At 42.2% G+C, this 19,243-nt stretch overlaps 1 protein-coding gene across 1 annotated transcript in view; it reads left to right on the top strand.

Moving 5' to 3' along the window:
- Window positions 1-7,876: 7,876 nt before the first annotated feature.
- The window catches only part of LOC115478641 (carbonic anhydrase 1-like), a 39,075-nt gene continuing 27,708 nt past the window's right edge, over window positions 7,877-19,243 (top strand). Inside the window, exons 1-2 of the mRNA XM_030216137.1 lie at window positions 7,877-8,128; window positions 18,060-18,257. Coding sequence (XP_030071997.1) covers window positions 8,092-8,128; window positions 18,060-18,257 — 235 coding nt within the window. The 5' untranslated portion in view covers window positions 7,877-8,091. The remainder of the gene's footprint in view (window positions 8,129-18,059; window positions 18,258-19,243) is intronic.

The raw sequence follows: 19,243 nt of genomic DNA, 5'->3' as shown, positions 1-19,243 counted from the left end.
GTTGGTGGAATTTTTATTTTAAACTCACTTAGTTTTTCAAACATGCCGGCTTGTGCATAGGGATTGTACACAGAGGAAGTATAATAAGTAGAGTAGTAATTTGTTATAAATCGTAATCAGTATCATTTGGAGGGGCTGGTTAACGGAGCACCCTAGGCAGTGTGTTTTTTCTAGCAAAAAAGGTGCTGGTACTCAAATGCAAGGCCACCCTTCAGGGGTGGGGTGATCACTGAGGGATCCACCCCACAATAACCAGACCCCTGCAACCAGTCACAGAATCTATGACAAGGCAGAATTGGTGTGTAGAGCCTGAGCTCTTTTGTTAAAACCTGGGGTCCATGGGTCAATTTTAGCAGACAATGGAAAAGGTGCCGGTACTCAGTACCCCCAAGTACCCCCTCAAAAAAAGCCCTGAACCTAGTACTATTATATTCGTGCAGAGATTTTTTTATTATCCTGGTAAGGGGCCACTAAACAGACATCATGTTATGAGAATCAGGTGCTCAAAATTCAGAGTTTCTATCTATTTACTTATTTATGGCATTTTATCCCACATTAAACATAAATTAGATTGAAACATGGGAGCATTAAAAAAAATTTTTTCCTGTGCCTACATCAAAAGAAAAAAAGATGGCATGTGGGAACTTGCTCCTTTTGCTTTCTGGAATGCAGTGGTATATTATACAAATGCACTTGCCTTTTTTTAATTGCTACTATTTCACAGAGAAGGTATTGATTAATGAGGGAAGAGTTTCCTTCGTGCAGAACTGTTCAGAGTCAGTCTAAATGTGCCATCATTGTCCAGTTCAGCACAAAGTTAATTCAGTGGAAAATAAATCTGTTGGCTCAGGCTGCTTGCTATGTGAATATTCAATCACTGTTTCATTATTGCTACCAAGTATTACATATTAAGGGGATTTGTTTTAATTCATTTATCCAGTCCTTATATGCACATGTTTTTGCTTTTTAAACCTAAAGGTTTCCTATGATAGTATTGTGCATATTTGAATTAGTTTTTCTGTACACGTTTTGCTTGATTTGTCTTTATTTGAAATAAAACACATCTTGTCAACAAGGGACGGGGCTAGGTGGAGTTGGGAGGCCCCGCCAACCTAGTCTGCACAGGGCCCCGCAATTGCTAAGACTGGCCCTGACTCAAGAAAAAGATCTAGGTGGTGTTGTAGATAATACACTGAAATCTTCTACTTAGTGTGTGGCGGCAGCCAAAAAAGCAACAGGTTGCTAGGAATTATTAAGAAAGGGACGGTGAATAAGACCAAAAATACTATAATGCCTCTTTAATGCTCCAACCTTCAGTATTGTGTTCAGTTCTGGTCGCCGTATCTCAATAAAGATAAAAGATTCAAAGAGGAGTGATCAAAATGATAAAGGGGATGGAACTCCTCCCATATGAGGAAAGATTAAAGAGGTTAGGGCTCTTCAGCTTGCAAAAGAGACGGATGAGGGGAGATATGATTGAGATCTACAAAATCCCGAGTAGTGTAAAAGGGCCAGATGCTGTATCTCCTCCCCCACCCCCCGCATTATTCCCTACCTTGCTCCTCCTTTCTACCCTTCCCCCTCCTTAATTGTTCTCTGCCTTTACCCCCCCCCCCCCCCCCCTCCAATTCCTCTTTTTCTTCCTTCCCTAATCGGTGTGGGGAAACCTCTGTATGCTTATCAACATATATGCTGGTTATTTTCTTATCAAATATTGTAGTTCCTTTCTGATTTCTGATAACTTTGATTATATTATACACTGCCTAGATCTACTAGTTGGGCTTGGTGGTATAGCAAATCTCAATAAACTATAAACTATTGTATAAGATACTGTAAAAAGAGAGCTTTGTGTCGAGTGATTTCTAGCAGACAAGATCATTGTTTCAGTCTTCCTTTCCAAAAGCCTGTGTTATAAATTCAGAAAGGCACCTTCCATTTGCTGTTTCGATTATTTGGTAGAGAGGTAAAATCAATATCAATAGAGTTGTGCCTCCTACCACTTCAACTCTCTAATGTAATCACATCATTTTCTATTCCCGCTCTTGTCTGTCCTGGCATCGGTGATGTATTGCATGCCAATTATGTTCATAGTATTTCTATCAGTGAGTGGCTCCATGTATATCTGCAACACACCTTTTTTGTGATTCATTGGCAACTTTATGCTTCTGGCAGCCTTTACTTTCTTAATGAAGAGATAGCCATAGTAAATCTGTATTCCATTGCACTGAACACTGATTCAAGAGAAACAGAAGGCCTTTCTCAGGGCTTCTACAAAGTTATTTAAAGAATGGGTATGGCAGGTATACCTTAGATTAAATTATGGTCTGATTGATTATGACATGTTCAAATCTAATACTGCTCATTAAACAAAAAGATTACATTTGTCCCATTCCACATTTGCAAATGTTCATGAATTATTTACAGATTGTGTAGATGGTGGGAGTCAGAGTCAAGCTCAGATAATTCTAGCATCCAACTGGAGAGCTGAAATTGAGATCAACCTTTTTACTATCATGTATATAATCTATGCACACATATTTATTTCACTTTACAAAAGAACTCAGTGCCAAATACTAAGGAAGTCTTTTACTAAAGCTTAGCTTGAGTTATCTGCAGCAGGGTCCATAGGAATAAAATAAGCTCTGCTGCAGATAACTCGAGCTGAGCTTTAGTAAAAGACTTCCTAAATGTTCAAATAAGGCTTGAAGCGAACTCTGCTATGAAACTAAAGTGTGGCCTTCTCTTATTAGATTCCTTCACTAGCCCAGTATATTCCGGAATTCAGGAGCTTAGCAACATAGGGGTCAACACAGAAAGCCTTGCGGTACATCCACACATGGATGTCTGAGCATGTGGCTTCAACCATGAGCATAATATCATGCCATGCAGAAAGCTAATATTATAGATGAATGTAATCAACGGAGGCAATTCAATCTAATAACTTAACAACCCTACGCTGGAATACATTCAAGATGTTTATAAATGTTTTTATTTGTATTTGTGCAGATTCCTGAATAAGGCACTTTTAGTGCCAAAATATGGTACCGTGTTGAGTCATCTTTTATTAAAATTTGTTATCCATATTCAGCATCTTTGGTCTGTTTTGAAGAGCCTGACTCTGTTCCCACTCTTTGTCTCTACGTATGATTCCCCGTGGGATATTCTGTCTTTTTTCTGCATCATTTCACTTAAAAAAAAGTAATATCTTCACTTTTTTATATGCTGCTTTCATATTCATATACTGGCTTCATATTCAGTCTTAGCATGTTGCTTGTTTTTTTTTCCTTTGGAATAATCATAGTGAATATATATGAGACATCTATATGTAAATGAAGAGGTTAATGCACCAAGCTCCACCCTTTTGCCCCCCCCCCCCCCCCACATGAAACAAACTATGCTCATGGCACCCAGTCATAGAATTGCCCTCTGTGTGTAAAGGAAGCATGATCTAGTGACGAGGCCAGGGGTAGCTGGGTGGGAACCAGTAGCCTTGATGTTCCCGGCAATCAGCCTTCTTTGGTGGCTAACATCCAGCAGGTCCATGCAGATATAGGCAAGCAAAAGATAAAGCAACAGCTTTTTAATTAGACTTCATTTTCTTTTAATTATCCACTTTTCATTTTGTCAACGTTAACAGAAGAGATTGCTGTATCATTCAAGACAAATGGCTTTTCTACATAGTCATTTAGCATAAGGTCAATATTCAGATGTTTTATACTGGTAAAATTGGGATTTACCTGTATAAATCTTCCGTTTTAAAACTATCCTCTTGGTCCAGCTAACTTTATCCACACAAAATTTGCTTTTGAATTAAGCTACCCGGAGGAAAGGGGGCCTGGCAAGCCTGAAACATTTAGCTGAATAACACTATATTGAGCACTATCCAGCTAAATTTGAGCAGATAGGTCAGTCCACACAACTAACAAGAATAAATTTCTGCAGGTTTATTTGGATATTCACTCCAGAAATGATCTCCAGGCAGCCTGAAAGTGTTAACATAAGAAACATGACATAAGACCTATTCTGCCAAGAAGCATATACAAAAATCGTTCCATCCCATTGTGCAAGATTAGTAGATGCTTATCCTAAAGAGGTGGGAAAATGTGGGATACAAATGTGATAAATAAATAAATAAATAAATAAATAAATAAATAATTTACAGTATATGTTTTACTGCTGCAGAAGATGTTTTCACCTAGTACTGAGTCAAGTGGTGTGAAGACTTATGCAGTCTTATGATTGCTTTAATGATATTGACCTGCATATTTTAGAAACCAGAATGTGAAAATGTGCAAGGGTGGGAAGACTTTTACAAGTCACTGTGTGTATGCTAATCATAGAGAACTATTTTGTTGCCATCTAGTGGCAATTAGAGAAAATGGTGCTACAATTTGCAGAGCAAATGTCTTGTCAGGGTTTGCAGGACACTTTTTAATCTAACAACACAGGTATTTTGTTGAAGGATTATTGGTTGCTAGGAATGCATCTGAAACTCTTCTTCTGTTCTGTTCCAACATCACTGGCTTCAAGATTATGGTATAAGCCTATAAAGTTCTTTATTCTGGTATCCCTCTTTATCTCTCATCGCTGATCACCTCACACACAACTACGCTTTGTTCTTCGCATGAATGTCAGCTGTCATTTCGCCCTGCAACACACACTAGACAAAAAGACTGCATGTTTTTCTTTAGAGCACCTTTAGTCTGGAATGGTCTGTCTGTCTGTCTGTCTGTCTGTCTGTCTGTCTGTCTGTCTCTCTCTCTCTCTTTCTTCCAGGGCCACTTTTATCTATGAGCAAAAGAGACAGTTTTCCTTTTGTAAACCCCCTGGTGGCAGAGCAAGGTATTACAATGATGGTACCAAATATGTCACAGTGTTTCCCCAAAATGACTCAACACCAACCAGGGACTTTAACAATAAAAAGAAAATATTTTTTATTAGTTGAATTATATTTAAATGCTAATGAAATTTTACCAACTTGCAGATTTAACATATGTATTTCAATTACAGGTTTGCAACACAAATCAGTTTAGTCTCTAGAAACATTGAGAGCATCCTCAGATAAGTATAAATATTAGTTACATAAATTATTTAAGTACATACAATTCTGCAAAACATCAGACTCTTCAAAGTCGCCCCTCTCCTGTCCCTCAGACTCCCGGAGACCCCCAAGGATCCCAACATGTAAGTTTTCCTCTACTCTTTTTTTCTTCTTTCAGTTATCTCTCACTTATTGTTCAGGTTTCCTTTACTATTTTCTCTTATGTGCACTTTTTAAAATAGTTTCAGTCACTTAGCTGTTCTCTTTGTTTTCTCTCTGGCTCTCTTGAACAGTGGGTGCCTTTTCTTTCAGGTGATGATCTCCAGTATCAAATTTCTTCCAGTCTTTCCCTAATAACATGTTCTCACCAATAGAGCTCTCTCCCAACTGTCAGCCTGCGCTGTTTGTCACTCTCCTGAGAGTTCCAACAGCATGCGGAACACTCAGCGCATGCACACAGACTACTCAGTTTCACTGCACTGCTCACTATCTCTACACCAGATCTAGAAGGAGCCAGGTAATCTTTTCAAATTTAACCCATAGGGTTACACTTTGCTTTCTTGGAAAATTGGAATTGTGTTATTGTAAACCATTTAGAAGGAGTGTCTATGGTGTGGTATATCAAAATAAATTGAACTATTGAACTTGAACTTGTCTCGGACCCCTGTATAATGGGGGCCCAGCTACCCATAGGTAAATTTAGCCCAGAATGCTGCACTGCAGGTCCTTGCATGGTGGGATGATGGAGCAGCTGCTGCTGCAGTACCAGCTCATAGCATGGCTCATACTACACAGTAAAAAAAAAAAAAAAAAAAAAGATAGTCAGCAGTCTTTGAGTGGCTGCTACCTCTATGCTGCCAATCAATTCCAAGTGCCAATGTCAGAGAGAGGACCAAAGAACTGTTCAGCACAAGCACATGGGTTCAGCAAGCACATGGCACAGCTGCACAGGCAGCAGCATAGGAGGCTGAGGCATAAGACATCTTATGACTGAGGGAAGAGGTGGGTCATGAAGAACAGTGCTGCATATCATCACAGACCTGCACTGCTGGCTGTTGCTGCTTCTGTTCAGAACCCAAGATAAACATTCAGGAAGGTAGAAGAGAAATGAAAGAAGGAGGTGAATGAGAAAGGAACGAAGGGATTCTTTTTCATATATTCATGGCACCTCTGAATACCCTGATTCAGTCTATGATCTTACTTTCTATGCATATGCAAATGATATCCACAATCTTGCTTTCATAGACCTTTACCCATGTAACCCCCACATAAATATTAGTGCCTATGTTATAGAATTGTCCTCTAATTTAATGTTTCACAGCATATTTGTTCCTGCTATTTGTCAATTTAAGAACAGGTACTTCTGGTTTTTTTTTTAGATGTATAGCTGCTTATTTTAGAACCTCTATGCGTGTTTTGGATGTCTAAAAACCAGCATTTAGACATTCATATTATATGGACATCCAAATGCCAATTTTATAAAGCCAGACTATGGACATCTAAGACTGCTGGGTATTCATATGGCAAGGGGGTGTGGTCTAGGCATGTTTGGGCAGGACTAGGAAGGAGCCAAAAGATGGCGGTAAACTTCAATTGCAGAAAGGGAAGGAATGTCCAAGTTCAAAAACATGGATGTCTGTATTTGGTAGGTGTCCAGGTCACAGAAAGGTGCTCAGATTGAGTCGTTCTCCACTGAATGGAGTAAGGGGAAGTCACAGTATTTTCCTGTCCCTGAAGGTCTCACAATTTAATAAAAAGAAACTAAAATTGCAAACAGCTGCAGGGGGTCTTGAACCAGGATCCTTTGGTTCCCTCTCCTGGTTCTCTGCAAACTACACTAACCATTAAGCTACACCTATTCTTTCTGTGGACATCTGTATGGCTCTTTTGTAATATGGATGTTCCTCTGCTGCCACACAGGCATCCATGTCCGTTGTCTTGCCCTGTTCATAGCTTCAATGTTTCAGTTTGTAAAATGGATGTTCGTGCTAAACATGAAAAATACACCTGAAGTGAAAAAGTGTCTATATGAAATAGGGGGAAAAGTCTCAACAAACTGTGGCATAAACACAATAGTTAATTGCATACAGTAAAAAGTCATCATTGACAACCCCCCCCCCCCCCCCTTGTGTCTTCTTTTTTTCTTTTTTGTATTGAATTCACTATTCTAACAAAACCAGTATGCTAAACATAGCCAGAACTTGGACATCCATTATTCAGTAATTTAGAGCAGGCTGTATGTCATCAGATCCTGTTCTAAAATATATGAGACTTGGAGGTCCATATCTGATGTACACACTTGGACATCCATATTTTGAGTTGAACGTCCTTTCTAAAATTCTGCTCTTAATATAATATAGCAAAGTAAAAACGTGAAGATGGCTGTGCTTTGGAAGTGTTTATGGGATGCATGATTATTTTTTTGGAGGGGGTGCAATCTGAACAAAAATGAAAGGGGGCCCATCCACAAAAATTTACCCGGGGTCCCATAACCTCTATATTCTACTCCAGCTACAGGAAGCAAGTTTAGAGAGGTCCCAGGTCATATAAAGTTACTTCTGGTGATGGTTGGGCTGTTTGTAATGCAGCCACCTCTTATCCGTGTTCCTACCACTGTCCTCTATATCTCCTCCAAGCATGCATGAATTCTGTTATATGTTAATATCAAAAGCAAGACATGCTATGAGGTTGCAAATTTTAACATCTTGGAAATAGGCTTGTGACAAGATAAGAAAGGGTGGCTCTGAAAAACAAATTTGTCAGTTTTCACAAACTCATGTTTATGACTTGAAAGGGTGGGGTGAGACATTATCCATCACCATTTTATCTTTTTGAAAAACATAAAATTATCCTATGTCATGCTCAGATCAGCTTGAAAACTTATGAAGCTGTAAATTACCCCCCTGTCAAGTATAAGTGGAGACTATTATTTAAAAGAAAACAACTGTTCAGCCCAAATCAGCAGGTTTGAGGTAAAACAGAACACGGAGCACATCCCTGCCTCTAAGTAGCTTTCCATAGAGAGAGGCAGCTACTGCAAGACAAGGAAGATGGCAAGCCAGGAGTGGGGATATGATGCCCATAACGGTGAGAACAAATCTCTTTCTCTGTCAGAGACGGGACTGTGGTCAACTGCTACACACAGAATCTTATCTGTGTATTTGCTTGAATCCAAAGATGTTCAAGTGCTGGCTCATGCATCTGTCCTAAATAGAATCAGTGACTGCAATTTTCTCTATAAAGGTTTTTAACTCTCTGCTTTGAAGTGATTGCATTTAATGTAGAGCATTGTGGTCAAGATCCTTTACAATGCCCATAGATAAGACCTTGTGACTCCTCTGCTGGATATGTAACACTGGTTCCTAGTTGTTTTTTTAATTGCAAATCCTATAAAATGTTACAGTTACTCAAAGGGATCTCTGTTCTGGTATTCCTGAGAGTCTTTCTACATTGTTAATTCTCTTTGTTCTCAGCAAGACAACCTGCTTTTAGTTCCCTTGCCTGTAGCCATCCACCTTGAGATCACTGTTTTTGCCGTTTTGGCTCTATTTATGTGGAACAGCAGTTGGCATATCTGGGTTTTAAAAAGGTTTGGACAAGTTTCTGGAGGAAAGGTCCATAGTCTGCTATTGAGATAGAAATGGGGAAACCACTGCTGTTCCTGGTATTGGTAGCATGGAATGTTGCTACTATTTGGGTTTCTGTCAGGTACTTGTGACCTGGATTGGCCACTGCTGGAAGCAGGATACTGGACTAGATGGGCCTTCGGTCTGCCCCAGTATGGCTATTCTTATGTTCTCTCTTCCACCTGATATAAGGCCAGAGCCCTCTTTGGTGAAGGTCAGAACTGGACTAAGGACATTTTTCTTTATTTAGGCCTGCAGAGACCAGGGCTTTTAGCTTTGGAGGCTAAGTGTAAGCTGTCCTTATGTAATTTAGCATTTAAGGTTCAAGATTAGGTTTATTTGATATTCCGCTTATGAATATACAAAAAAACATAACAATGCAATAAAACATATGACAGTACAGATCAAAAAATATAAGTGCAAGGCTCTAGATCCTGCCCTATTTCTCTCTGTCTTCTCTTTATTTATTTTTATATATATATATATATACATAGGTCTTGTTCAGACTCTTCTTTCACTTTTTTAGGTTGTCTCCTTTCTCGCCTCCTGTGTATTTAATATGTAATAATGTTTTATATTGTATACTGCTTTGCTGTGAAACCTCAAAAGGTGGATTAGAAAGTCTTTAAATAATCTGAACTAAATGAAGTAAAAGCAAACCAATAAAAGAGTTGAATAAAAGATTAACAAATGTTGAAATGTGAAAGTTTTGGGCATTATTAGTATCCCTTCCAAAGGCACTGTGCCTCAGGTAAGCACTTTAGAAATTCCCATTTAAGCACTTGTTAACGTTGTACTGCTTTTACATTTACCAAATTACAGTCATGATACTATTTTAGGTCATTTTAATTAAGAAAGGATAACATGGGGCTTCCATTTCTATTAGTGGTAATACTGTATCTCTGACAAAGTTGCACCATTGGTTTTGGCTCAAAACATAGCAAAATAAGAGTATTTACAAATCTTCTGTCAGGTTTTGCATTTCATTTCCATCTTGATTCTTGCACTATGTTTATTCTCTTGCATATTACTGCCTATCACAGTTTCCTGCACACTTTTATATATTTTCTTTGATCAAAGACCTAAGGGGCCAATATTCTAAAACCAGCGCTGAAAACATGTTAAAGGAAAAATAGTGTGGTAAAAATAAAAATAAAAAAAGATGCCTGATGGCTGTTAGATCTTTGACCCTTGGGCTCCATGGACTTTAGGTAAAACAGTCCCAAACCCAGGATTTCTAGATCTGAGAGATCCACCACCTAGAACACTCACATGCCACATCCAGAACTTCAAACCCCAAAGCTTCACATATGGGACCTGAGATACCAAGATTAAAACCCAGAAGCCCTGCATCCAGAGGCTTGGACTCAAGAGCCCTGGTTCTAGCAACCTTGCACTCAAAAGCCTCAGATATATCCTCACTCCTAGATCCAGAACCCCCCTCCCCCAACCTAATAATTTTGGGGGGATCCTGTCCAAGTATGGGCTAGATTGGCCACTGTTGGAAACAGGACAATGGGATTGATGGACCTATGGTTTGACCCAGCATGACACTTCTTATATTCCTGTGTTCATAGGACTGGGAGTCCTGGATCCATGACCTGGAATCCATAACTAAAAAATCATTGGACCTGTGAGCCTTGAACCCAAGAAACTGGGGCCCCTGAATCTGGAGCCCCAGGGCTCCTGGAACTCAAAGTTCTGGATCTGAGACCTAGAATCCTGAGACCAAAGTGCCCCGGAACCAGACCCTCAAAACTGAGAACCTGTGACAAGAGTTTCAGGCCCATGATCCTCGGAACTGGATTGTGAAACTGAAATCTGGGGTCTCCATATTTGAAAACCATGGACCCCAGAATTGAGAGTCCCAGACCCAGTACTCTTGAATTTAACATAGAAACAGAGAACAATGAAGGTAGATAAAGAGTATGGGGCCGATATTCAGAGCAATTTAAGCGGGCTGGAAAGGCTGTGGCCCACTTAAAGCTCCTGTTCCCACCCAACCGCAGATATTCAGCAGCACTAATAGGGCAGTGCTGCTGTAGCATTAAATGGGGCAGTGCTGCTGAATATCGCCTCTGACCAGCCCCCCCCCCCCAAAAAAAAAAGTGGGCCAGTCAGGGATGGACCAGGGGGCATGTTGAGAAGGAGCTGGCCAGCTGGGGCTTATATGAGTACCAGCAATATTCAGCCGAGGTCCGCATAAGCTTAAGTGGATAAATTTAGGACAGCTTTCAACTGCTTAAGCTTATGCGGGCCCAAGCTGAATATCAGGCCAAGACTCGAATATGGTTTTTTTTTTACATTCAAGCCCCCCACCAAGCCCCTCTCCCCTCCTCCCAGCCCACCACCACAAATCACTCCTCCTCCCCCAAATATCTCCCGCCCCCAACCCCCAACACTTCGATAGTTCAGGTAGGCCCCCGGGCCTACCTTGATCCCTGATGGTCCAGTGGTGGTTATTGGAGGCAGGAGTGTAGACCCTTATTCCTGCCCCATGCGGTGCCTTCCCAAAATGGCTGCCATAACCTCTTGTGGCAGCTCGCAATACTATATTATGTACCGCAAGCTGCTGAGAGAGGTCGCAGAAGCCATTTTGCAAAGGTGTCACAAAGGGCAGGAGTGAAGGGGCTCCACTTTTGCCCCCAATAGCCACCACTGGACTACCAGGGATCAAGGTAGACCCGGGGGTCTACCTGAACTACTGAGGTGTTGCATGTTAGGGGTTGGAGGCAGGGGGCGTTTGGGGAGGGGAAGTGAATTGTGGGCATGGGCTGGGGGAGGGTCAAGAGGGAGAGGGGTATGTGTCAGGGGTTTGAGGGGTCTTCAATTAAAAAAAAAGAAAGCTGGCTGAATATCAGGAGGCATATGGCCTATCCAGTCTTCCCATCCATGCCATCTACTCTCTCTATGTATTTGTCCCAATCTCTCTTGAATTCCAATGTTGTTTTCATCTCCACTACTTCTACCAAGAGGCCGTTCCATGAATTCATCACTCTTTCCATGAAGAAATATTTCCTCAGATTACTTCTGAGTCTATCCCCTTTCACCTTCATCCTATGCCCCCTCATTCTAGAGCTTCTTTTCAATTGAAAGAGACTTGCCACCTGTGCATTTATGCCGCATAGAGGGGCATAATCGAACGGCGCCGGCCATCTATATAGCCAGCCATCTTCGGGGCCAGCTCCACAAAGGGACAGTGCCAACCGTATTATCGAAAAAGATGGCCAGCCATCTTTTGATAATACGGTTGGGGCCGGCTAAATCTCAACATTTAGGTCAAATGTTGAGATTGTCCAGTTTACAGATGGCCGGCTTCCAAGGGCTCACCAGGGACAGCTTTTTCAGTAGTACCAGTGGGATTTGAACCTGCCACCTCTGGATTACAAGACTGGTGGTCATTTGGTCAGTTGGGCTCCTTTTTGAAGTTTGGTTGTGAAAAAAAAGGGACCAAGAAGTAAAGCTGGCGAAATGCTCGTCAAGCCTAGCTTTTTTTTCCCCATTATCGGGCGAAGCCGGCCATCTCGTGAGTACGCCCCCCCCCCCCCCGTCCCGCCTTCACTACCCTACTGACACGCCCCCTTGAAATTTCGCCTGCTCGGTGACGGAAAGCAGTTGAAGCCGGCCAAAATCGGCTTTCGATTATATGGATTTGGCTGGTTTCAGGAGGTCGCCGGCCATCTTCCGATTTGTGTCAGAAGATGGCCAGCGATCTCTTTCGAAAATGAGCTGGATAGGTATTTAAATGTCTCTATTATATCTCCTCACTCCTGCCTTTCTTCCAAAGTATACGTATTGAGATCTTTATGTCTGTCCCCATACACTTTATGACAAAGACCACTGACCATTTTAGTAGCTGCCTTCTGGACAGACTCCATCCTGTTTATATCTTTTTGAAGGTGCTTTCTCCAGAATTGTATACAATATTCTAAATGAGGTCTCACCAGAGACTTATACAGAAGCATTATCACTTCCTTTTTCCTGCTGGCCATTCCTCTCACTATGCACCCAAGTATCCTTCTAACTTTTGCTATCCCCTTTTCTACCTGTTTGGCCACCTTTAAATCATCACAAACAATCACATCTAAGTCCCACTTCGTCCACAAAAGTACTTCACTCCCTAAACTGTACTGCTCCCTCAGGTTTTTGCAGCCTAAATGCATGACCCTGCATATTTTAGCATTAAAAATCTTAGCTGCCAGATTGTGGACCATTCTTCATGCTTCCCTAGGTCCTTCTTCATGTTACCCACACCATCAAGGGTATTTACCCTATTATAGATTTTGGTATTATCCACAAAAAGGCAAACTTTTCCAGAAGCCCTTCAACAAAATCGCTTACAAAAATGTTAAAAAAGAACCGAACCTTGCAACACACCACTAGTAACATCCTTTTCCTAGCGTGATCTCCATTTACCAGTACCCTCTGACGCTTTCCACTCAACCAGTTCCTAACCCAGTCAGTTACTTTAGAGTACATACCAAGGGTACTCAGTTTATTTATAAGTCGTGTATGCAGAACTGTGTCAACAGCTTTGGTAAAATCTAAGTACACCACATCTACTGCTCTCTCTCTCTCAAGCTAACTTTGTAGTCATCCAGTCAGAAATTAATCAGATTTAGAGCCCCAGACCTGAGGCCCACCCATCTAAAGAACTCCCCCATCCACTAAACACACCTTCCACTCCAGCTCCTACCCACTAAGCTCCTCACTCATTAACCCATCCACTCAATCTCTCTCATCCACTAATCTCCCCCATTCAAGCTTTCATTCACTAGCTCACCCACTTCACCCACTTACCCATCCACTACTCAAACCCCTGACCTTGTCACCTACTAATCCACTTCCTATTCAGATTCCCAACTGTACTTCATCCCCAACCATTACTGTGCCCCATTCAAAACTCTGACTGAAACCCCACATACCAAGCTCCTCACACTAGCTCATTTCCACTCAAATCCTTCAGCTGCTAATTCATGTACACCACTCAAAATTCACCACCCACCTCCACAAGTACACTCCAACTTTCTACATCTCACTCTTTTATCTCAGCCTCAAGTCCAGAGACTGTGATTTCTGAGGGGACCCCTACATGCGTTTTTGATTGGAAAATTGTGTGAGTATTTTTAATTGGAAAACAACACACCACCTTGAATATTGTGTTCAATTCTGGTCGCCACATCTCAAAAAAAGATATAGTGAAATTAGAAAAGGTACAGAGAAGGGCAACGAAAATGATAAAGGGGATGGAACGACTTCCCTATGAGGAAAGGCTGAAGCGGCTAGGGCTCTTCAGCTTGGAGAAAAGACAGCTGAGGGGAGATATGATAGAGGTCAATAAAATAATGAGTGGAGTGAAACGTGTAGATGTGAATCATTTGTTTACTCTTTCCAAAAATACTAGGACTAGGGGGCATGCAATAAAGCTACAAAGTAGTACATTTTAAATGAATTGGAGAAAAATTAAACTCTGGAATTTCTTGCCAGAGAATGTGGTAAAGGCAGTTAGCTTAGCGGGTTTAAAAAAAGGTTTGGCCTGCTTCCTAAAGAAGAAGTCCATAGACCATTATTAAAATGGACTTGTGGAAAATCCACTGCTTATTTCTAGAATAAGCAGCATAAAATGTGTTGAGCTTTTTTGGAATCTTGCCAGGTATTTGTGACCTGGATTGGCCACTGTTGGAAACAGGTTGCTGGGCTTGATGGACCTTTGGTCTGTCCCAGTGTGGCAATACTTATCTACTTACGTATTTATACATATATCTGGAAATGCAATCAGGGTATTAGCCAAGCCTTCAACCTTGTGCCCCCCGCCTTTACCTTTCAGGATCCTCCCCTGCCCCCTCATGATCATTATCATCCCAACACCACCCCTTTCTATTGATAAAAGTGCCCTCTGTTGTTTCTTTTATTTTGTGTGGATGTCAGGATCTATTATTTTGCTTTGGCTGCAGCTGGTCTTTGGTGCCCCTCAAAAATGCAGGTCCCGAACTGGTGGTTCTCAGCTTAGTCCTCAGGACACACCCAGCCACTCAGGTTTTCAAGAATTCCACAATGAAAATGCATGAGATAGATTTGCATGCACTGCCTCCTTTGTATACAAATCTATTTCATACATGTTCATTGTGGATATCCTGAAACCCTGACTGGTTGACAGTGCCTCAAGGACTGTATTGAGAACCACTGCCCTAGGCAACTATCTATTTCTGCTTAATGGTGTTATGATTCTGTTAGAATTCTGCTAGTCAGAAAGGGGAATGCTTGGAATTGCTCCTGATTGGTTCATCAGGGGCTGAGCTCATGTCACTCTGATCTACTTAAGCTTACCTTTCCCTACAACCCCTGCTTTGGCGTTATTCCTGTTCTGCTGAAGCCTTACCTGCGCTCTGTCTGAGCTATTTGCTCTGTGCTTTAGTGGGGTTTGATTACTCCTTACCTTGCCTGCAGTTTCTGTTCCTCTGTGTGTGTCTAATTACCTCTCTCACTGCACCTGGGATCCTCTGTTTGGCTGTGGTGCTGTATGGTGAGTTCCTACCTCGTTCCATTCCAGTTTGTTTGTTTTGGTTCCCCTTCCTTGGAGTTACCCTTTTTTGCTGTGTTTGTATTCTGATTTGTGTGTCCTGCCCTTGTAGCAGCTCAGGACCCTTTGTTTATCCCTGTTGGGGTTGTTTGTTTGCTCTTTCCCTGTACTCCAATTACCCCTTGTTTACAGTGTCCCTGCCTCTGGCAGCTGTGTGTTTAAGCTTGGTTTAACCCTTTGTCTGCAGAGTTTCACTGCTTCTGGCAGTTGTCTGCTTGGTGCAGTTTCCCCTTGTGTCCGTCAGTCCTTTCTTTACTGTAATTATCCTCTGTATTGCTGAGCACTGTTACTTTCTGTGCTGGGGTGTGTGTTAGGTACCGCACTCCGTTTTGCTGACTTTTCCCTCTCCTGTCCGCTGAGGGTCTCTGCTTACAGTATCTTTATTTCACAGTCCCTCATTTCCTTTGTGTGCCGTGGGGTACTGCTTGATGTGTTTCTGTGTGTGCCGGTGCTCTATTTCTCGTAGAGACCGCCTCATTTTTCCTCTTTCTCCCCTCCCTACGTATGAGTCGGTTCCGGTTAGGCCGTGAGGCCCGCATGCTTGAATTCTGAGTAAATGGGTTCCCGATCAGCCGTGAGACCTGCCCAAATGCCCTATCTTCCCTTTTCTGGAGGGCAAGTTCATTGCTGCGTGTGTGTGCAGGACTTGGTAGCTGGGGTAGTGTATAGCGCCTGCTCAGTCCACCCCGGCCTTGGCCTAACTCCTATTCTAGGCCTCGGCCTGAGCTCAAGGGCTCACAACCAGACCAAGAAATGGTTGGGATGGCCCTGAGTGCAGTCCAGGTGCATTTTGCTCCCTGCTCTAAACCCTCCTCTACTTGACACTAAGGGGTGAATTCTGTATATGATGCCAAAAAATCAATGTCAAAAAAAGACATGTATAATGCTATACTATAAACCTTGTCTAAAGTTAGGCGTTGTTTATAAAATATTGATAGCACCCATTCCTCCAACTAAAATTTAGGCGCAATCGTTTACGCCAACTAAAACCTGATATAAAAGCCCACGCCTAACTTCGGCATGGATTGGGCATATTCTATAACAGTGTATGTAATTTTTAGCAACATCTGTGACCTGCCCATACCCCTTCCATAGCCACACCCCCTTTTGAGATCCATGCATTAGAATTTACAAGCACCACTTTACAGAATACACCTAGAGAGCTGCGTGTGTAAATTCTAATTATTGTCAATTAGTGCTAATAATTGCTTGTTAGTGGCCAATTATCAGCACCAATTGGCTTGTTAACCAATTAAAGTTGCGTGCACAAGCTGCCGCACTGCCAAATTTGTGCATGAAACTTTAGGCACCATATATGGAACCTAGGAGTTAAAATATATGTGTTACGAAATAATGAGCACATCAGCCACATCAAGAGAGACCAATTATCAACCAGTCAGTTTGTGCATGTAATTTGTTCTTTATCCACATAAAAGGCTCTCAAATGTCTCTTTTATTTTTTATGACATTTGAATCCTGCATTATCCCAAACAGAGTTCAGGTTTGATGGGGCTTATATTCCAATTATAAGCAGGTGTTATCTCTGTCCCTAGATGGTTCACAATCTTGGATATTTTTGTACCTGAGGCAATGGAGGGTTAAGTGACTTGCCCAGGGTCACAGGGAGCTACTGTGGGAATTGAACCCAGGATACAGGGATTAAAAGTCTGCTGCACTAACCATTAGGCCACTCCCCCACTATGATCCATCATTAACTATATCACAGGAATTGTTGGGCATTTATTATTCTCTTGGGGAAATACTCAACTTGGTCACATTGCTCCACAGGTCATTTTTTCACATACAAGTTACATCAGTTTTTGAGGTGAAAGTATATGCCTACTTTGACTTTGAAAACTACCCTGGGGGCAAAGTATCTGCTGACATTTGCACAATACATGGGGATACTTTTCTCTAAGAAAAAAACATACATACGCCTATGTTTACTAAGGTGCGCTATGGGCGCATTAGCATTTTTAATACGTGTAAATGGTTACGCGCATTAAATGCTAATGTGCCCATAGAAATGTATAGGTGCATTAGCGTTTAATGTGCCTTAAATTTAAAGGTGCATTAGAAACATTAACACACCTTAGTAAACATACCCCATAGCAGTGGCATAGCTATGGGGGGGCCACAGAGGCCTGGGCCCCCCCAAATTGGCTCTGGGGCCCCCGGTTTGGCTGGCGGGGGTCTCCGACCCCAACCCCCACCAGCTGAAGCATTTAGTAGTCCCATGCTGGTCTCGCACTTGCCTTCTCTCCTGTTTCCAGTCGCGTCATGCATGCTCTCCTTTTAATGAAATGAGCATGCTGTGCGTGGTGCGCTGAAAACAGGAAAGGAAGCGAGTGCAAGACCAGCGCGGGACAGGTAAACGCTTCAGCTGGCAGGGATTGGAGACACCCACCAGCAAAGGTGCCTTGCAGCAGCGGCGGTGGCGGGGAAGTCAGAAGCGGCAGCGGCGGTAGGAAGTGGCGGTGGCGGGGGGGCTCAGAAGTGGCGGGGGAGGGGCAGTGGCTGGGGGAGGTGGGCTATGTCTGGCTACGCCCCTGCCCCATAGCCTTAAAAACATGTAATGTATGCACGTAATTCTCTACCCCAAAACTAAATACAGCTGAAAGTATGGAAATTGTGGAACAGATTCTAAATGCAAGCTAGTACTGAAAGTCAGTCCCATGATTTCCATCTATTTCAGCCCTTTTTCTGAAGTCCTATGGCTATTAAATCATTGTTGTGCTAGTGATCTCTTCAAACCCTGAAGGATGCAACGTGAGGTGATTTTAAAAGGTTAATTGTGTAAATTTCTCTCTAGGACCTGACCTATGGAGTAAACAGTTTCCCCTTGCTAATGGAAACCATCAGTCCCCTATTGATATTAAAACCAAGGAAGCCAAGTATGACTCCTCTCTGAAGCCCCTGAGTATCAGCTATGATCCAACAACAGCTAAGACCATTTCTAACACTGGGCATTATTTTCAAGTGCATTATGATGACAAGGACAACCGATCTGGTAAGAAATTACAATTTACTTCTCACTGGTCTTCCTCTCAGCCATCTCTCTCCTCTCCAGTCTGTCCAAAATTCTGCAGCGTGACTTATTTTCCGCCAAAATCGTTATACCCACACTAGTCCACTCCTCAAGTCACTTCACTTGCTCCCTGTCCGCTTCCGCATACAATTCAAACTTCTCTTACTGACCTTTAAATGCATCCATTCTGCAGCCCCCCATTACCTCTCCTCTCTCATCTCTCCCTACATTCCTCCCCGTGATCTCCGCTCATTGGACAAATCTCTCTTGTCGTCCCCCTTCTCCTCCACCGCTAACTCCAGGCTCTGTCCCTTTTCCCTCGCGGCACCTTATGCCTGGAATAGACTTCCTGAGCCTGTACGTCTAGCTCCATCTCTACCTGTTTTCAAATCTATGCTGAAAACCCACCTTTTCACCACTGCCTTTGGCTCCTAGCTACTACTCAATTGCATCCCTTTATTCCTTCTCACCCTGTACTTCCCTCGCCCTTAATTGTCTTGTCTGTCTGTATTATTTTTAGATTGTAAGCTCTATTGAGCAGGGACTGTCTCTCTATGTCAGGTGTTCAGCACTGCGTGCATCTGGTAGCGCTATACAAATGTTAATAATAATAATCTAGGATCTGTGCCCAAATCTGGGTGACCATATAGAATCCATGGGAAAATGACAGAATCATTTTAGCAACTAGCTTGAGAGTGCAGGTGTTTCCAGTTAAATGTCTAGTCACTGGACTCCAAGCTGAGGTTCTGCCCTGTCCCCAGTTACTACGGAGAACATGCCTCTTCCCAATAAGACAGTGCTGTTTTAAAACAAGTGCATTAAAAGAACAGCTTTCAAAGTGCCTTTACTTTAACTTAACAAGATGTCAGGTTTTAGTAGCTTTCTGAGCAGCTGATTGCACTCATCAGTTATATCATCAGAATGGCTAAATCAATCAGCTGCCTGGCTAGCAAAGCAATAAAACAGGT

This window comes from Microcaecilia unicolor, chromosome 1 (genome assembly GCF_901765095.1).
Source record: "Microcaecilia unicolor chromosome 1, aMicUni1.1, whole genome shotgun sequence".
In the NCBI taxonomy this organism is placed as follows: Eukaryota; Metazoa; Chordata; class Amphibia; order Gymnophiona; family Siphonopidae; genus Microcaecilia; species Microcaecilia unicolor.
Note: the sequence above shows the minus strand (reverse complement) of the source record. Positions and strands in the feature narration are given on the sequence as shown.